At 39.3% G+C, this 17,994-nt stretch overlaps 2 protein-coding genes, 1 long non-coding RNA gene and 1 pseudogene across 6 annotated transcripts; 3 read left to right on the plus strand and 1 right to left on the minus strand.

Moving 5' to 3' along the window:
* Positions 1-898: 898 nt before the first annotated feature.
* On the plus strand, positions 899-11,819 carry LOC133720467 (uncharacterized ATP-dependent helicase C29A10.10c-like; annotated as a pseudogene).
* LOC133720468 (uncharacterized) lies at positions 4,106-10,053 on the minus strand. Its single transcript, XM_062146796.1, has 2 exons — positions 9,279-10,053; positions 4,106-8,902 (listed from the first exon to the last, which is right to left on the minus strand). Exon 2 carries the CDS (start codon positions 8,899-8,901, stop codon positions 7,777-7,779), a length of 1,125 nt encoding a protein of 374 aa, XP_062002780.1. The 5' UTR covers position 8,902; positions 9,279-10,053; the 3' UTR covers positions 4,106-7,776.
* Positions 11,535-13,973, plus strand: LOC133720469 (uncharacterized). The gene is made up of 4 exons (XM_062146797.1): positions 11,535-11,821; positions 12,325-12,516; positions 12,949-13,146; positions 13,586-13,973. The coding sequence occupies exons 1-4, from the start codon at positions 11,631-11,633 to the stop codon at positions 13,656-13,658; spliced, it is 654 nt and encodes a 217-aa protein (XP_062002781.1). The 5' UTR covers positions 11,535-11,630; the 3' UTR covers positions 13,659-13,973.
* A 2,084-nt stretch (positions 13,974-16,057) lies between these two features.
* On the plus strand, positions 16,058-17,235 carry LOC133720077 (uncharacterized). Of its 4 annotated transcripts, XR_009851670.1 has the most exons (4): positions 16,058-16,092; positions 16,212-16,339; positions 16,475-16,615; positions 16,812-17,235. It is a non-coding gene; the product is annotated as an uncharacterized LOC133720077 (long non-coding RNA). The 4 variants fall into 4 exon arrangements; XR_009851667.1 differs by lacking the exon at positions 16,058-16,092 and having other exon boundaries at positions 16,138-16,339; XR_009851669.1 differs by lacking the exon at positions 16,058-16,092 and having other exon boundaries at positions 16,138-16,339; positions 16,888-17,235.
* The last annotated feature ends 759 nt before the right edge of the window (positions 17,236-17,994 follow it).

Genomic DNA, 17,994 nt, shown 5'->3' on the forward strand with positions numbered 1-17,994 from the left:
TGATCTAGTGGGCTTTGTCTCAATCTAGTTTAGTTTTTTTGCCTGCAACTGGATTTGGGTCTTTGTCGGCTTAATTCTTAGTTTCTCTAGTTGTACACCAATTGAGGTTTCTAGGCAACTAGATTTACTATAAAGGAGAGTTAGGTTGTGAGGGTTGTGGTTCTTTTGTTTTTAGGCCCGAATAAGTGAGCTCATTTGTTTGCAATGAGGGTTACAGGTCAATTTGTTTGGCGGCTTGTGCCATCTATGATTTTGGTATGAGACAACAATTGATGTAACGTGTCTTCTGGCCATGGATAAGTAATGAAATTATCTGTTCTTTAAAAAAGAAATCTTAAGAGAGAAAAGAAAAAGAATATAAAGTAAACCATCTTTTTTGAATATGTTTTTTATTGGAACTCTTACTGTATAAGAAACCCTCTTTTATTCAAAAAAAAAAAAAAAACCCTCTTACCCCTTGAGAGAGGAAAAGAAAAAGAGTATAAAACTTTTTTGAATCTGTGACTTTAATTCTCATTTAATTTGGATGAGCGTGTTTTTTGGGTTCCTAGCTTCTCTGCAGCTTGGTGGGCAGCAGCCATGGCGACGACTGGTCTATTGGAGGGAGTCCTTTGTGGTTTTAGATCTAGGGTTGTTTTGATTGTTGTTGGGTTTTTGGGCCTCGGTTTATTATTTTCTGTAAGATGTAGGTTAATTAAGCTTTTGTCTATTGAGCTTCTAGGCCCAGGACTCTTGCTTCCTTATGCACATCTACATTTGTAGTAAGTTTTCTGGTAATGAATAAACTATTTGATCAAAAAAAAAAAAAAAAGCTTAATAAGCTGACCCTTTGTCGTTTTATTCTCTCTGCTATATATATGCGTCTCTTTGTTTTACACGCTCTGTACGAAATGGAAAAAGCAAAAGGAGTTTCGTGCTCTCTTCATCTTCCAATGCCTTCTTGATCTTAACCCCTGAAGACTTGAATGAAAAGGGTTCATTGAGCGGGCGACAATCTTGTTTTGTCTTCGTGATCAAGTAGGATCAAGAAGTGAGTCATTGAGTAAGAGACTAAAGAGTACTAATGGGGATGAATAGTAAGCTGAAACAGGAACAAGTTGCAGATACAAGAAGCCTTGTGGGTTTGGTATTCTCTTGGTCTATAAGCGTTGTTCTCAATGAAAACCTTTACAGAAACCAGGTTTGTCTGCGTAATTTCCGTCATGTCTTTATTACAATTTACAAGTACTTCTTCTTGCTTAAGGCCCAGTTCTCAAGAAGAAAAGTAGCTGTCTTAACTTGTTCAGCATCAACTACTGAGAAACTACAAATACTAATGCTAATTCTTTTCCCTCCTTTCATGGTATCCTAGCTTGGGTTAAAATTTGAGTTCTTTGTTTGTTCTGTATCGGAAATGTGTGCTTTCATTATTGTAAAGGAGAATATGTGTCAAAATTTTAATTTTTTTTTTCTCTCTTTCTGTTAGTTTTTGGTTGAACTGTACAATCAAAATGGTTGCCGAAAAGGTCATATTGATATTGCAAAGTAATTTTTTCAGATCTCCCTAATAAAAAAGTTTATTAGCATGCATTATATTGGCTCTGTATTTATAGTAAGGTAAAATTGATTCTGCATGACTGCATTGATAGCACCTTCCAATAATATTGGCTCTGCATTTTGAGTCAATCCACTAGTGGTGGCATTGGATTGACTGAATTAGTTTGAACTTTGAACTTTGAAGTGCTTATCTTTTGGTCAATTTATTTCTTTCCTTTGTTCACTTAACAGGTGCAGAGGATCCCCGAGACATTTGGGTCATTGACGAGTTACAGGAAATCATTCATTCCTCCACTTGTTGAGGAAACTCATGCTGATTTACTATCGAATATGTTGACTCTGTCACATGCACCTACTTGTGAAATTCATACAATCGAAGATTCAGCTGGACCTCCTGGTGACTTGTTTTATGATATAACGTATCAGAGAGATACAGAAACTGATGAGAATGACAAAGGACTGATGTATGAGCCACAGGTTGGAGATATCATTGCCTTGACTAATGTTAGACCAAAATGCATTGATGATTTGAACAGGCCTCCAAGGTTCTATCTAATCGTTTATGTTGATAAAGCAAATGATATTGATGAATATCCTGATGATCTCCAGTTCAAAATACTATCATCGAAGCTTATCAACTATGGAGAACCAGACATGCATAAGAGCAAGAGAGAAACACTTTTTGCTGTCTATCTTATGAACTTGACAACAAATATCCGTGTATGGAAGGCTTTGAACTCAGAGGGAAATACAAATATCACTAACAAAGTTCTGCAACCCAACTCAGATGTATATATTTATATATGGAGACTCATCTAATATTTCCCTCGACAATTAATTTGCCTATACTTTTCACATTCCCAATATATTTATCTTTGTTTTTTTTTTCCCTTACAGGATGGGGATTCTTGTTCAGTTTGCTTCTCCAAAGAAAAATGCAATACTGGCATTTCTGCTATATGGCCTACAATTTGCTCTCAAAATCTAAATGAATCCCAAGAAGCTGCAGTTTTGAACTGTATCAGTTTGACTCAATGCCATCACCAGAATTCCGTAAAATTAATATGGGGTCCTCCTGGTACTGGCAAGACGAAGACAATGAGTCTGACACTCTTTGCTCTCTTTCAGTTAAAGTGCAGAACGCTCACATGTGCTCCCACCAATATTGTGGTGCTAGAAGTAGCAGCAAGACTCCGGAGATTGGTTAACCAGTCACTCGAGTATGGCAGGTATGGACTAGGAGATATAGTTCTCTTTGGTAACAGAAGCGAATGAAGATTGACAATAATGATGATCTTCGTGACATATCTCTTGATCATCGTGTTAAAATTCTCATCAAGTGTTTGGTCCCTTTATCTGGGTGGAAGCATTTGTTAGAATCAATGATACATTTACTTGATGATCCTGAGGAACAATATTCTTTGTATTTGGAAAAGAGAGCTGAAAAGCAGAAACAGAATGCACAAAAAAATGAGGATAATCGAAAACATAATGGAGATGAGGAATATCCTTTGACATATGAGGTATTTGTAAAGAATGAATTTGATTCAATCAGTCAGGAGCTGAAGATTTGTATGGTAGATTTGTACACCCACTTACCAACTTCTTGCATTTCACTTAAAGTGGTGAAGGACATGGTCAGAGCTTTGGGTTTGCTCAAGTCTATTAAATCTTCATTGCATACTACTGGTGTTGCTAATGAAGGGTTGGAGTTATTCCTCAAAGATTCCAAAGTTCCAGGAAGCATTGTTGGTTGCCTTATGCAGTTGAGAACAACGTGTACAAACACACTAAAGTCGCTTCCAATGGAATTCTCTGTTCCTATTAACGAATGTGCACTAAAGAACTTCTGCCTAGAAAATTCTTGCTTAATATTCTGTACTGCATCAACTTCTTCCAAATTGCATGTTGTAGCAGGAACAAAACCATTGGAATTGTTGGTCATTGATGAAGCTGCTCAGCTTAAAGAATGTGAATCAGCAATTCCTTTACAACTATCTGGTCTCCACCATGCCATCCTTGTAGGAGATGAGAGGCAACTCCCTGCAATGGTCAAAAGCGAGGTTATGTTTATCCTTGCATTTTCCATTCTTTTCAAAATATGATAGGTGTTTACATTGACAGCATCTTAATAAATGTGGTAAATTACTAGATTGCAGTAAATGCTGATTTATGAAGAAGTTTGTTTGGAAGGCTGATAAAGTTGGGACACAAGAAGCACCTACTCAATGCCAGTACAGGATGCATCCATCCATCAGTTTATTTCCAAAAAGGGAGTTCTACGACAACCAGATAGTAGATGGTCCAAATGTCAAAGAAAAAAGCTATAAGAGGTGCTTCCTCAAGGGAAAAATGTACCAATCCTATTCCTTCATAAATGTAGCCAATGGAAAAGAAGAATTGGATCACAGATTTAGTAGGAAAAATATGGTGGAGATTGCTGTAGTCTCTCGGATAGTAGCAAGCCTTTATAAAGGTAATTATTGTAGTAAGTTGGTCGATGCTTATATTAATGTGATACATTGCAAAGACCTAAAAACTGGGTTTTACTTGTTGTAGGATAATAGAATTGTGTAGAAATAGTTGTGTGTATTATTGATAATAGGAGCCCTATATATAGGGAATTACAAAGTACCGTAAAGGTAATAGAGTCCAAACATAATTAGGGAATCTATAACTACTCCTATTACAACTCTACAACAAACCCTAGTTTGTAGAGGCACACATTATGTCGATATCCTTCAACACTCCCCCTTGTGCCGCTCAAACTTGGTGATGACGCTTTGATTGTTGCCTCGTTAAAAACCTTGCCAGGTAACAAAAACCCTGTGGGACAAAAATAACCCTGGTCGAAGGACAAAAAGAGCACAACACGTCCTTCACTCTTCGAGATCGAACATGTAGACATCATGCCTCCCCCTGATGTCAATATCTCCCCCTGATTGCTACAATCATGGGAGTTCGGATAACTTTCTCAATCCGATGCTCTTCACATGTTTCTCGAAGGTGGATTTTGGTAACGACTTAGTAAATAAGTCCGCTACATTATCCTCTGATTGGATATGGTTCACTTCAATATTTAGAAGTGCTTGTTGTCATTTTGATGGAGGGGATGAGGAGCACGGAAGGTGGCATTTTGCCTTGTGGGGTCCGATCCCACACTTCCGTCATCTCTTTTCTCTGTAGGGATAGAACAAGCCCATATCAATCGTACATCTCAAGTATTGAAAGATTGTTTTTATACCAGTCCAATGGCGTTGCGTTGGCGCATGGCTACATCTAGCCAACAAGTTCATAACAATTGAGGTGTCCGGTCTTGTATTGTGCTAAGTACAATAATGCGCCTATTGTACATGAGTAAGCATTCCTGCTATTAACACGTCTTCGTCATCATCCCTGGGACGAAACGGATCCATTTTAGGGCCAAGACTACGGACGACCATGGTGCATCTTTGACTTTATCAAAAATGTCTAAGCATCTATTGACACGGTATACAAAACCGTGTTCTCCCAAGGTCCTTCCCCTCAAACTCGGATTTCAGGTGTTCAGCGGTTTTCCTTAACTCACAAGGGTTCCAATTATGTTTATCAACATAAACCGCGACAATTGCAAATCCGGAACTTGTCATGGAAACGCGTGGGCATAGTTCATCATATCCCTTCCCAATCAAGTAGTCATTTTAGTGAGCATTTCAACCTCGTTGCAAATGCGCTCCGTGGTCTAGAGCCACTTGACTTGGGTAAACAAAGTCCACAAGAACCTTCATTATATTCCGTATCTAGATCCCCATAGAAATACGTAGTGACCACATTCGTAAGCTGCATGTTCAGTTATTTGGAAACTACCAAACTGACAAGGTAGTGGAGTGCAATGACATCCATTACGAGAGAATATGTCTTCTCGTAGTCGATTCCAGGGCGTTGTGAGAAACCTTGCGCCATAAGGCGAGATTGCCATCTCTTTCTCTCATCACGCTATCTAACGAAGACCTATTAATGTCAACAGGTTTTATGTTAGGAGGTGTTGGCATCTCAGGCCCGAAATCCTTCCTCTTCGTTAGTGAATCCAATTCAACCTGGATCGCATCTTTCCATTTAGGCCAATTTTCTCTACGTTGGCATTCTTCAACGGAGTAAGGTTCGATGTCATTGGTCTCAATAATTCCACGTCCTCATGTACACTAGTGTAGTTCGTAGAGATCTCTATATTCTCAGGAATTGGTTCTAACATTGAGGCGTCCCCCAACGATGTCTCTTGGACATAACCACAATCCAAAATATTCTCATGAGATGGATTTTGAGTATCAATGATCAATGGATCAAGTTGTGCCAAACTCGCTCTCTTCTTAGGAAGAGAATCCATCGAACCTATGGGTCTCCTACGCTCTCTAGCGGAACCCATGGCCTATGACGCCATTATGCCACCTTGTGGCGTCACCATATTACCATCCATGGTAGTGGTGCAGTACCCATCTTCTCTGGGTGGCACCATGTCCTCTTGTGGGGACATCAATCCTTGCAGGCATGTTTGCAGCAAGTATATGTGATCTCGTCACTTTTAGGGGATCAAGATGAGACATAGTGGGGACAGACCACGACAATTCCTGTCGTTCCTGTTGAACATTGACGTTCTAATCTCCCCCTAACGACGGGAAGACTGTCTCATCAAAGTGACAATTCGCAAATCCAGCGAAATAGAGATCGCCTGTCAAGGGTTCTACATAGCGGACTTACAGTTGGAGACTCATGTCCAACAAATATATATATATATATATATGCATTCGTTGCAATGACTCATGTTGATGCGCTGTGGCGGCGCAATTGGCACATGAATCGCACACTCAAATATGCATAAATACGAGATATTAGACTCGAACCCAGTCACTAGCTGTAACGCAAATAAAAGTTGAGTGGCTGCTATGAGTCGTAGACGAATTAGCATAGCTGCATGCGATATTGCATAACCCAAGCGGAAATATTGGTGCGCATTACCAATGTCCGGGCTACCATTGTAGTCGTTTAATGGTGGCTTTTCCGCGAGATCAATTGGGTGTGTACATGGGAATATGATACTTGATATCAATACCCAATGATATGCAATAGTCATCGAAAACTGTCGATGTAAACTCTCTAACATTATCAGGTCAAATTGACTGAATGGGATGATCTGGGTAGTGAGCCCGTAGCCATATGTTATGTGCTAGGAGTGTAGTATAAGCAGCATTACGAGTGGATAATGGCACAACACGTGACCAGCGTGTTTGCGTATCAACCAACACCATAAAACATCTATATGGTCCGCAAGTTGGTTGATCAAATCCATAGAATTCCCTTGGATTCTTTGTAAGAATGGAATTATTTCCTCAATCTCCTTTGCATAGGATGGTCTCAATCCTAAATAACAGGCTTTACAGAACGAAACATGGGCTTTATAATCAACCAATGAAGGTTTTGGTTAAGCCATAATGTCACAATAGACTTGAGAAGTAGAGAGAGGAGTTTATGGCGTCAATGCCATGTATTTGCCGCAGGGGGTAGGCGGCACTGGCCATGTATGGCCTGTCTTTGCACAATCATGACGCCATGAGGCGCATGTGCAGCTCCTCGAACCAATTCTTGGTTCTTACTTTTCTTCGTTCTGAAAATGGATGTCTGTGTAAAGTCTTTAATACACGGATCATCATGTCAAAGCCTATATGTGCCAAAATCCCATAAGTCGTCTCTCATGACATAGTTGGATTCAATAACTCAAATAGTGGTTGCATACAACCCACTAGAGCGACACATAAGTTTCTCTAATACTCGTTTACGTTCGTAGTCATTAGAGGTGATGCAAAGGAACTCTGTCCATTCTCATAATGTGTTTCCACATGAAAAACATTGGCTCTTATATAATAAAGTTCGAATTAATGTATGTCCAAGACATTAAGTAAAAGAATTGACACTTTATTAATAGCCAATGATTACATCAAAGTTTCCAAAGTCTAATCCAAAATAAAATCAAAGTAAGACACATTGTAGTCACTCTATCCGTTTGGTAACTCCAATCAAATATGACCAGGGAAGTAGAGAGAGATGTTGGTGGAGCGAGGCTCTCTTAAGTACCAATAATCTCAATGACTTTCCTAGACATCACATTTTATTGGGTCCGCCACATAAGAAAGAGTTAATACAATTGTCATTTATTGACTAAGGCAAATTGCCATTACAAAAGTTCTTGGAAAAATAAAAAGGACTAATCTAATCAAAGTCTGTTGCATCCATGTGCACTTCATCTTCAGCTTTGAAGTCCTCTATGGTGAGATTGACATCTCCACCATCTTCTTCTTCTTCTGCAAGGTACACTTCTTGCTCTCTCAGGTCCCTATATGCCCTGTATCTTGCAGCTAGTTCCTCACTTGCCTTGCATTGCTTGAACCAATGCTCAATTGATCCACATCGATGACACTCATCATTGCGGTTGCCTCCCTTTAATTGAGGTGCACGTTGTGCACGTTGTGGGCGTTCCCTAGGAGGGTTGGTGCCACCACCACGACCCATGGTACCTCCACCACGAGCCATGGCGCAACCACCATGACCACGACCACGACCATCTCCCCCACGTGTGACATTGCCACCACGTGTATCCGCACCAAACTTGCGGTTTCCTTCCTTATTAGGGCGGTTATATGGACCCATACGTCCTTCATGTCCCTCATTAGGGTTTCGCTCCTTGCGCCCTCTTTTGGGTGCATTATAATTCGCCTCATGAACGCTCTTAGTTCCAATGGGCCTTGAATTATAATTTCTCACGAGTATGTTATCATGTTTCTCAGCTACAGATATGATATTGATAAGCTGATGAAACCTCGTGATCCGTCCAGCATTAACCTCAGTACGGTATTGCTTTGATACCACAATGGCTGAGACGGGGAAGGTGGAGAGAGTTTTCTCAATTAGCTCTTGCTCTGTGACAGGTTGTCCACAGAATCGCAACATGGATTGTAAGCGAAGAGCCTCTGAATTATATTCAGCAACAGACTTGAAGTCAGCAAAGCGCAGATTGTTCCATTGAACTTTCAAGTCAGGGAGGAGGGAATCTTGGACATTGCCAAAACGCTCTTCTAGCGCTACCCATAGCTCTCTTGCATCCTTGATCGACATATACTCCAATCTGAGTGCTTTGTCCATATGACGTCGCATCAAGATAACTGCTTGAGCATTCTTTGCAGATGTTCTGATGAACACAAGATCCGGGTTAGGTGCCTGGATTATGGGTAATATTCCCTTTGAAGTGAGATGGTTCTCAACATCGGTTACCCAACTGTGGTAATCTGAGCCTGTTGAGTCAAGCATGGGAAAGTCGAGTCTAGGTTCATTCGACATCCTGAAAATAAGAAGAGAAAATATATTAGTTTCGGAGCTAAACTTCCACGAAAACTAAATAATAAGATTTCCGAGCTATGCTACCAAGAAATCAATTTCCAAGAATCTCTTTTGGATTAGACCAAACAATGATGTTTTAATATGGTCACAATTTGATGCTTACGGACGCTCTTAGTCCAAGCATTGTGAACGCTCTTAGTTCACACGAACACTCTTAGTTCGTTTAATTATGAACACTCTTAGTTCGTTAAGCGTGAATCCCCACAATTCCGCTTTGTTAAATATCAAACTCATTTGGCAACATATATTCCAATATTTGCAGAAAATAAAAGGAATTTAAATACAAGAAAGCAGCAACCTTAATTATAAAAACTTACGTGATTGTTCTTGGCTTGAAGACACGCGCGTGTTGATGCAGGCGTGTAGCTAAAATAAGATCGCTGGAATCTGGTCGGAAATGGCAGTTGGTGGGCTGCCCTTCTCCCTTCCCCTTTTTTTTTTCTTCTTTCTCCTTTTTTTTTTTCTTTCCGGGCCCAACCCTTTCCCTTTTTTTCTTTTTTTTTTTTCGGGCCCAGCCCTTCTCTTTTTTTTATTATTTTTTTTTTTTCGGTCTTCTTCTTCTTTCTTTCGTTCGTTCTTCTTCCTCCTAGGCTGCAGGCGGACTGGGCTGCTGCTGGTGGTGCAAATCGGAGGCGGTGCTGCTAGTGGGTCGCTGCTGCAGTTCGCTGGTGGTATGGGTGCAGGGAAGCAGCGTACTGGTGCTCGGGGTTGCGGGGCTGCTTAGCGGTGCTCGGGGTCGCAGCGTACTGCAGGGCTGCTGAGCGGGCTGCGGGGTCGCGGTAGGCTGGCAGGGACGTGCAGCAGGAGCAGCGCAGTGGCAGGGAGGCTGTGGTGTGCTGGCAGGGAGGCAGCAGCGCGCAGGAAGCAGTGCAGGCAGCAGGGGCTGCAGTGGGCTGCTGGGGTGAGGCTGGTGTGCTGAGCCGCAGGCGTCTGGGCGCGGGGGCGCTGGGGAGGAGGCCGGCCGGGCTGGGCTGCTGGGTTTGCAGGTTCGGCCGGTGAGGTGAGATGAGATGAGGTGAGGCTGAGGCAGGCCGGAATGGAGATTTTTTTTTTTTTGTTTTGTTTTGGGTTGGCGGCAGAGAGGAAGTTCTAGGTTTTTTTTTTTTTCTTTTCTGAAGCTAGGGTTAGAACTCGTGCTGATAACGTGTTGTAGGATAATAGAATTGTGTAGAAATAGTTGTGTGTATTATTGATAATAGGAGCCCTATATATAGGGAATTACAAAGTACCGTAAAGGTAATAGAGTCCAAACATAATTAGGGAATCTATAACTACTCCTATTACAACTCTACAACAAACCCTAGTTTGTAGAGGCACACATTATGTCGATATCCTTCAACATTACTTTTTTTTTTTTTTTTTTTTGCTACAGAATTCTTTGGAACAAAGAAGAAAGTTAGTATTGGGGTCATATCACCATACAAGGCTCAAGTTTATGCAATTCAAGAGATACTCAGAAAATATACTGGAACTTCTGATACTGGATTCTCCGTAAGTGTGCGATCTGTTGATGGGTTCCAAGGTGGTGAAGAAGATGTGATAATTATGTCTACTGTCCGATGTAATGGGAAGGGGTCAGTTGGTTTCTTGTCGAACCGGCAAAGAGCAAATGTTGCCTTAACACGTGCAAGGTACTATCTATAAAATTTCCTTGTAGTTATCCTATATGATGCATCTCAGACATGTCTGATTTCTGCAATTTTTTCTATATAGGTATTGCCTTTGGATATTGGGGAATGAGTCAACTTTGATTGCTAGTGACTCTGTTTGGAAGAAGCTAGTCCTTGATGCCAAGAAACGGAACTGTTTTTATAATGCTGATGAAGACAGCAACTTGGCTCAGGCTATTACAGCTGCCCTGCTGGAGCTTGACCAACTTCATTCTCTGCTTAATAACGACTCTATGCTGTTCAAAAATGCTGTTTGGAAGGTGTGCTGCTACTTTCCCGAATCTTTCCCTATTGTAAACTTGACATTGTCATAGCATACAATAATTGGACATTTATTGAGTGTATATATAGGTCTATTAACATCTATTAACATTATTAAAAAGAGGGAGAAAATCATTAAGTAAACAGGATAGATTAATGGGGAGTTACATCGCTAAGTGGAATTCATCTGTGTATTCTCTAATAAAATGCAGTATGCTGTTCAGTAGTTAAAATATTCCTCATCTGTGTATTCCTCATCAATAGTTGCACGACATATAATTATTTCTTCTTTCTTTCCCACATAGGTTTGTTTCATTCATGACTTTTTGAACTCCATAAAAAAAATTAAAGACACTGTGATTCTTTGCGAAGCGCTTGCATTATTAACCAAGCTTTCGAGTGGATGGCGCCGACCTCTTGAGGATAAAGGAACTTTAGTGTATGATGGGACTTCTGCTCAACTGTTAGAGAAGTATAAAATCATAGGGAAGTTGAATCTGATTTGGACTGTAGATATTCTCCAGGAGAATGCACATTACTTCCAAGTTATGAAGTTTTGGGATATTTTGCCATTTTCTCATATACCAGAACTAGCAAAGCGTCTTGATATTTTGTCACAAATGCATTGACAGGTATGTGATGTTTCAAATTTTTTCTTTCCATACATTTGTTAGTCCATGGAACTTTTATTCCATCGATTTGGGTCAGAGAAATTTCAATTGCATAGGTGGAGCATATATGATTATTAATACTACTTTTTATCCTCTGTTTAAATCATGTATCATTTTCTTTAGGGATACTGTTGTTCCAATGAGATGGCCGGTGGTTTTCAGCAATTTCCCTATAGCTGATCATGAGGAGTTCCTTTCAAAACCATTGTCTGCTTTCAGTATAACAACTAATCGAGAAACAGCAACTTCAACATATGGGTCAGCATATATTCCAACTTTTTTTGGAAGTCATATTGTTTTTGAATAATCAAATAAAATTAAACTATTTGAACAAAATGATACACAACTCTATTTGCTATAAATATTGAATTGGTTTTGGCAAATAGGAATCAACTACCATGTAGAAGAATGGATGTATAATTCTGAGCAAGAAATCTTTTCCTCATCTTTGCTGTAGGTGCTCATGTTGTTTAGTGATTCTGGAGTTTATAGGCCTTAATTTAATTTGTAAATATCAAATACTTAAACTCCAATTGTCTAAAGCTGGAGGTTATTCTCAGCAGCCTTATGTCATCATGCAGGTTGCGATTTTGGTCACACATATTATCCACTTTTTCTTGTTCATGTTGATAGGTGATGTTGAGGTTCATGTCCTGAAGAAGAGGAATTAGCTTTCAATAGAAAAGATGGCCATATTCTTATTCATTACCTCATATATTTTCCAGCATATATTTGAGCTAATGTACCACTTGCTTCAATAGGGAGACAGCGAAAGCAGTAAAACCAATTATGCTTTATGTCAATAAAAAAGAACGACTGTTATGGAAAAGAAAGGCTGAAGAAGGAGTGAAGGATTTCTACACTTGCCTTGAAGCTAACCCTGAGTTCTTGTCAAAACCATTATCATCACTAAGTCTTGCAGATAAGCCAAAAGCATCTACTTCCACTGAAATGTGAGTCATAATTATCTATTTTGACATGCATGTGGGAAGTCTAGTAGTCGGCACATAATGAAATAAACATATACGAAATGACTGGAGCACAATTACTGGGTGCTATAAGTTGTAATGTAGGTGCTCATGTCGTTTAGTGATGCTGAAGTTTATAGGCCTTAATTTAAATTGTAAAAATCATATACTTAAATGCCAAATGTGTAATGCTGGAGGTTATTCTCAGCAGCCTCATTTCATCATGTAAGTCGCGATTTTGGTACACATGCATTATCCACTTTCACTTGTGTTAATGTCGATAGGTGATGTTGAAGTTCATGTCCTGAAGAAGAGGAATTAGTTTTCAATATATAGAAAAGATGGCCATATTCTTATTCATTACCTGATATATTTTACAAGCATATATTTGAGCTAATGTACCATTTGCTTTAATAGGAAGACAGGGAAAGCAGTAAAACCAATTATCTTTTCAAAAAGCAATGCCAATCAAAAAGAAAGATTGTTATGGAAAAAAAAGGGTGAAGAAGGAGTGAAGGATTTCAGCACTTGCCTTGAAGCTAACCCTGTGGAGTCAAAACCATTATCATCACGAAGTCTAGCAGATAAGCCAGAAGCATCTACTTCCACTGACATGTGAGTCATAACTATCTATTCTGACATGCATGTAGGAAGTCTAGTAGTCTGCACATAATCACTTTCAAGAAAAAAAAAAAACATATATGAAATAACTGGAGCACAATTACTGGGTGCTATAAGTTGTACAGTAGGTGCTAATGTCGTTTAGTGATGCTGAAGTTTATAGGCCTTAATTTAATTTGTAAATATCATATACTTATACTCCAAATGTCTAATGCTGGAGGTTATTCTCAGCAGCCTTATGTCATCATGTAGGTCGTGATTTTGGTCACACATATTATCCACTTTTTCTTGTTCATGTTGATAGGTGATGTTGAAGTTCATGTCCTGAAGAAGAGGAATTAGTTTTCAATAGAAAAGATGCCCATATTCTTATTCATTACCTGATATATTTTGCAAGCATATATTTGAGCTAATGTACCACTTGCTTCAATAGGAAGACAGGGAAAGCAGTAAAACCAATTATCTTTTCGAAAAGCAATGCCAATCAAAAAGAAAGATTGTTATAAAAAAAAAAGGGTGAAGGAGTGAAGGATCTCAGCACTTGCCTGCTTCAAGGCCCTTTGGAGTTCTTGTCAAAACCATTATCATCACTAATGGTTTTGGGGCTACTTCTGCTTTTGGGATTGATTTTTGGGCTGCTTCTGCTTTTGGGCTTACAATATTTGGGATTGATTTTGGGGCTGCTTCTGCTTTTAGGCTTACAGTATGGTGTTTGGTAAAGTTCCCTAGAAGTTGCTTTTGGTCCAAATAGCTTCTCCCGAAGCTGATTATGAGAAGCAACCAAATCATAGCTTTTGGAGCTGCTTTTGTGGAAAACACGGTTAATACATGAGAAATCTTTTTAATGGTTTATAAGATTTTTCTGTGTAAAACGTAAAATGCATATTTAAGGGTTTAAAGGAAATCTTTTATTCTGTCCAAGCAAGGGTACAAGGATAATACATGAGAATTTTTTTTATTTGGTATGGTTACATAATCAAAAAACAAAATTATGTATTTTAGTAGCATATCTTAGCATATATGAGCATTTTGGTAATTATATATACCCAGTTAAAGTACTTTTGCCTTGCAACTTACCAAACACTTAGAAATTGCTTTTCGGTCTCACAACACTTTTAAAAACAGTTTACCAAACACGTAGCTGCTTCTTCTCACAGCAAGTTCAGAAGTGCTTATTCTCACAGCACAACAATCGCAAACTACCACTATGCCAAAAAAGCTATCAGACAACAGAGTTCAGACGACAGAATGGTCATTTTCTGTCGTCTGAGTGTTTCAGACTAAACTCAGACGACACATAAATTAAATGTGTTGTCTGAATATAATGAAAAACCATGCTTGTTTCATTTTGAAGATATGGTCAGATTCAGACGACACTTAAATGTCGTCTGAAAAGATGAAAATTTTCTTAGCAGAAAGTTTAGATTTCCCTCCAACAAAATTAAGTATTTTCCCTCCCAAATGCCCAAACCCTATCGGTAACTAGTCAATGGAAAACTATTCAGACAACAGAGCCAAGAAATTCTGTTGTTTGAATAAAGTGAGGTTGACTTCTTTTTATTTTAAGTCTCTTTTGACATAACCAAAACCTAGCTTCGTGTTTTTCATTCCCACAAACATTACCTCTGTCTAAAACTCTCTTAGCAACCAGAAACTCGAAGCTCACAGCATCTGGAGGAAAACTTAGCCATCTATACCTCTCAAAAATCGGCCATCTCTCAAATCTAAGAATCCTTACCCAAAACTAATCTCTCCCAGGGTTCTAAAAATCGGCCTAAGGCGGCCGCCTAGGCGCTAGGCGCATCAGTTCCGTTCCGATTTCCCCTTAGTCGAGCGAGCTGGGCGCTGGGGATAAAGTCGGCCTGGGTTTTGGGCGCTTTTTTTTTTTTTTCTCTTAACCAAAACGCGAAGAGAGGTGAGAGAACCCTATTTTCTGGGTTGAAAATCAAAACGTGAAAGGCTCCGTCGCTCTCTCTTCTGGGTTTTGTCGCTCCGTCGCTCTCTCTCTCTTTTCTGCACACTCCGTCGGCCAGTCGCTCTCTCTCTATCCGACAGGCTCTTTCTCGATCAGTCGATTGACTCGATTTTCAGTCCCTCTCCGGCCAGCTCTTTAGCTCTCCAGCTCGCAGGTAAACTCGATTCTCAGTCTTTCTGGGTTTTACTCTTAATCGAATTTCTAGGTTTTAGTCTCACAATCTCACAATTTCTGGGTTCACACTTTTCAGGGCTTTCTGGGTTTGATTTTGGGTTGGATTTCTGGGTTCAAGGCTTCAAGCTCGGTGATTCTTCAACCTCGAAGCTTGGTGATTCTTCATTCTTCAAGCTCGATTTCTGGGTTCAAGTGGTGATTCTTCAAGCTCGATTTCTGGGTTTTGGATTCGGTGTTTCTGCAAGCTCGGTGAGTCTTGTTAAGTTGCTGGGCATTGAGTGATTTCACTGATTTGAGTCATAATTGAAGTGATTCTAGCATTCTGCAAGCTCGGTGAATGTTATAAACTTAATTGAATTGTAGTTGTGTATCTCATAGTCAAGTTTTGGATTTTGGACTGTGGTGTTTCTGATTCATGATTGTTGGAGCTGTTTTGGACTTTGCTTACTGCATTGTTTTGAGATGATGATATTTGGCCTCTGTATCTATTTTGGATGGGAATTGAATTAGTTGATTAATTGAATTGCATCTGTTTTGGCCTCTGTGAATGGGAATTGAATCAATTGATTCATCTATGTAGTTGGTTTTGAACTTTTGATGGGCTTTGAATTGAATCAATCGATTACTCTTGTTGGTTTTCTAATCCATATATCCACTTAGTCATTAATTCTTCTTCCTTGCTTCTACGTTGTGAGTCCTGAAATAGTTTTCGCGTTGTAATTGTAGGAAACAAAGGAAATACAGTTTTGGAGAAGGAAAACCTAGAAGCGAGGGATTTAGCCGCAAGGGAGGTAAGGGTGATGTGCTTCATTATGTTTCCTATACTTGTACTTTAGAAATCCTTAATTTAGCAATGGAATTGAGGAAGAGGTCAGTCACCACCCAACACTCATTGCTTGCCACTGTGAAGGTAGAGGGTGGAAGTTCTGGGCTGACAGCAATCTCCGGTCAAAATTTTGGGGGCGATCAATTCAGCTTGACCCTGTTGGAGTTCTAAGCGTGGAGTTTGATGATGGTGAAATTTTCCAGTGGAGCAAGGTGGGATTACTGTGTGATTATGTTTCCCTTTATACTGACTCCTCATTCGAATTTTTGGTTTATCTTTTGTATTTGTTTATTTATTTTCTTTATATATGTTCCAGTCATGCTAAATATTTTCATGCCATTTGATAGGTCACAACAAATATATATAATCTCATTCTCGGTAAACTTTATTGTGACCACCATGGTACAATGCACATACGGGGTAATCGTGAGTATTCATGCAAACTGAAGTTCAAAGAGCAATCCATTCTTGACCGAAATCCTCACCAGGTTAGTGGTTAATTTTTATTTATAAACCTGTTCTGACATCTGTAGTTTCTATGCCAAGGCATAGAAAATGTTGACACAAGCTCACTACTTTATTCGTCTGATGACTCTGAGAAACTCACACATCTGTTGGTCTATATTGTGCGCCATTCTTCATGATAATTATTGGATTAATTGCACGTATATATTATCCACATAGGTCCATGGATTTGTTGAAGATCTCTAATTGTTTCTTATAGCTTTGTCTGATCCTGGGTATTTGATCACGGATTAAGGAGAAGCTCCCACCCACGGATTCCAGACTCAGGCCAGACCAGCGGCACCTGGAGAATGGAGAATATGAAAAGGCGAATGCGGAGAAGCAACGGTTGGAAAGAAGGCAAAGAATGGTACGTATGGTATCTTTGATATCTCTGGGATACACACACACACACCAACCTAAATGCGAGCTTCATAGGCTGATTCTTCATTTGTTTATTTATTTTATTTGGCGTGGAAGGTACAATGTGTTTTTTTTTTTTCCATCAGCAAATTAATCGATGCATCCATTGATTTTGGATAGAAAAATGTTTAATAAGTACTTTTAGTGTATCATATGTTGCATGAAATACCAGTATTAAGGAGATGGCTTATGATCAGTTAACATATATCATAAGTTTCTGCTTGAGAAGTGAGTGACTCTACATCTGAAATTTAGTTGATACACCAGGATTATGTGCTTAGTGCATATGGTTTTGACAATGAATGATTTAAGATTGATAAGATATATAGCCCTGTAAAAGGATGTTTAATATCAAAGTTGAAAGCTGAAAAATATTCTTTCTTTATTTAATGAGGTTTCCTTTTGGGGTTTGGGTCAGTGGCAATACAGGCAACTACTTGAAATAATCTGGAGCTGTATTTCTTTTTCTTGTTTCAATTGATGAGTTGAAGCTGATGGAATTCCTTTATTTTCACTTAACGCAGGGATGTATTTCAGTGCTCGGTGCTGATAAGCTTCTGGCGGGTTCGTCATGCATGGCATAAAAACTTGGTAAAGAAATGTTTGGACGATGAGATGCGAGCTACAATATCGAGAAGGCTTCATCAGGCAGTAGATGACATATGTCAACGACGAGGAACAGATGGTTTGTTTGTGGATTTCATGGAAGATTTTGTTGATGCATCAGATTTTGTGGATTACTTTAAGGCAACCTGAAATTATATGGAACTCAAATCAATCTTACTTGCTGTTTAACTCTCTCTACAACATTAAAATCTGATCTTAATTAACTTGGTGTTTTTAGTTATGCTTATTCTATATATATTTTTTATTTTTTCAGGTACTGCAGATTTAGAATTTGGGAGGTTTTGGTGTGAAACTAGGAACATTGCGAGAAGAT

The sequence above is a fragment of the Rosa rugosa genome, chromosome 7 (assembly GCF_958449725.1).
Source record: "Rosa rugosa chromosome 7, drRosRugo1.1, whole genome shotgun sequence".
Lineage (NCBI taxonomy): Eukaryota > Viridiplantae > Streptophyta > Magnoliopsida > Rosales > Rosaceae > Rosa > Rosa rugosa.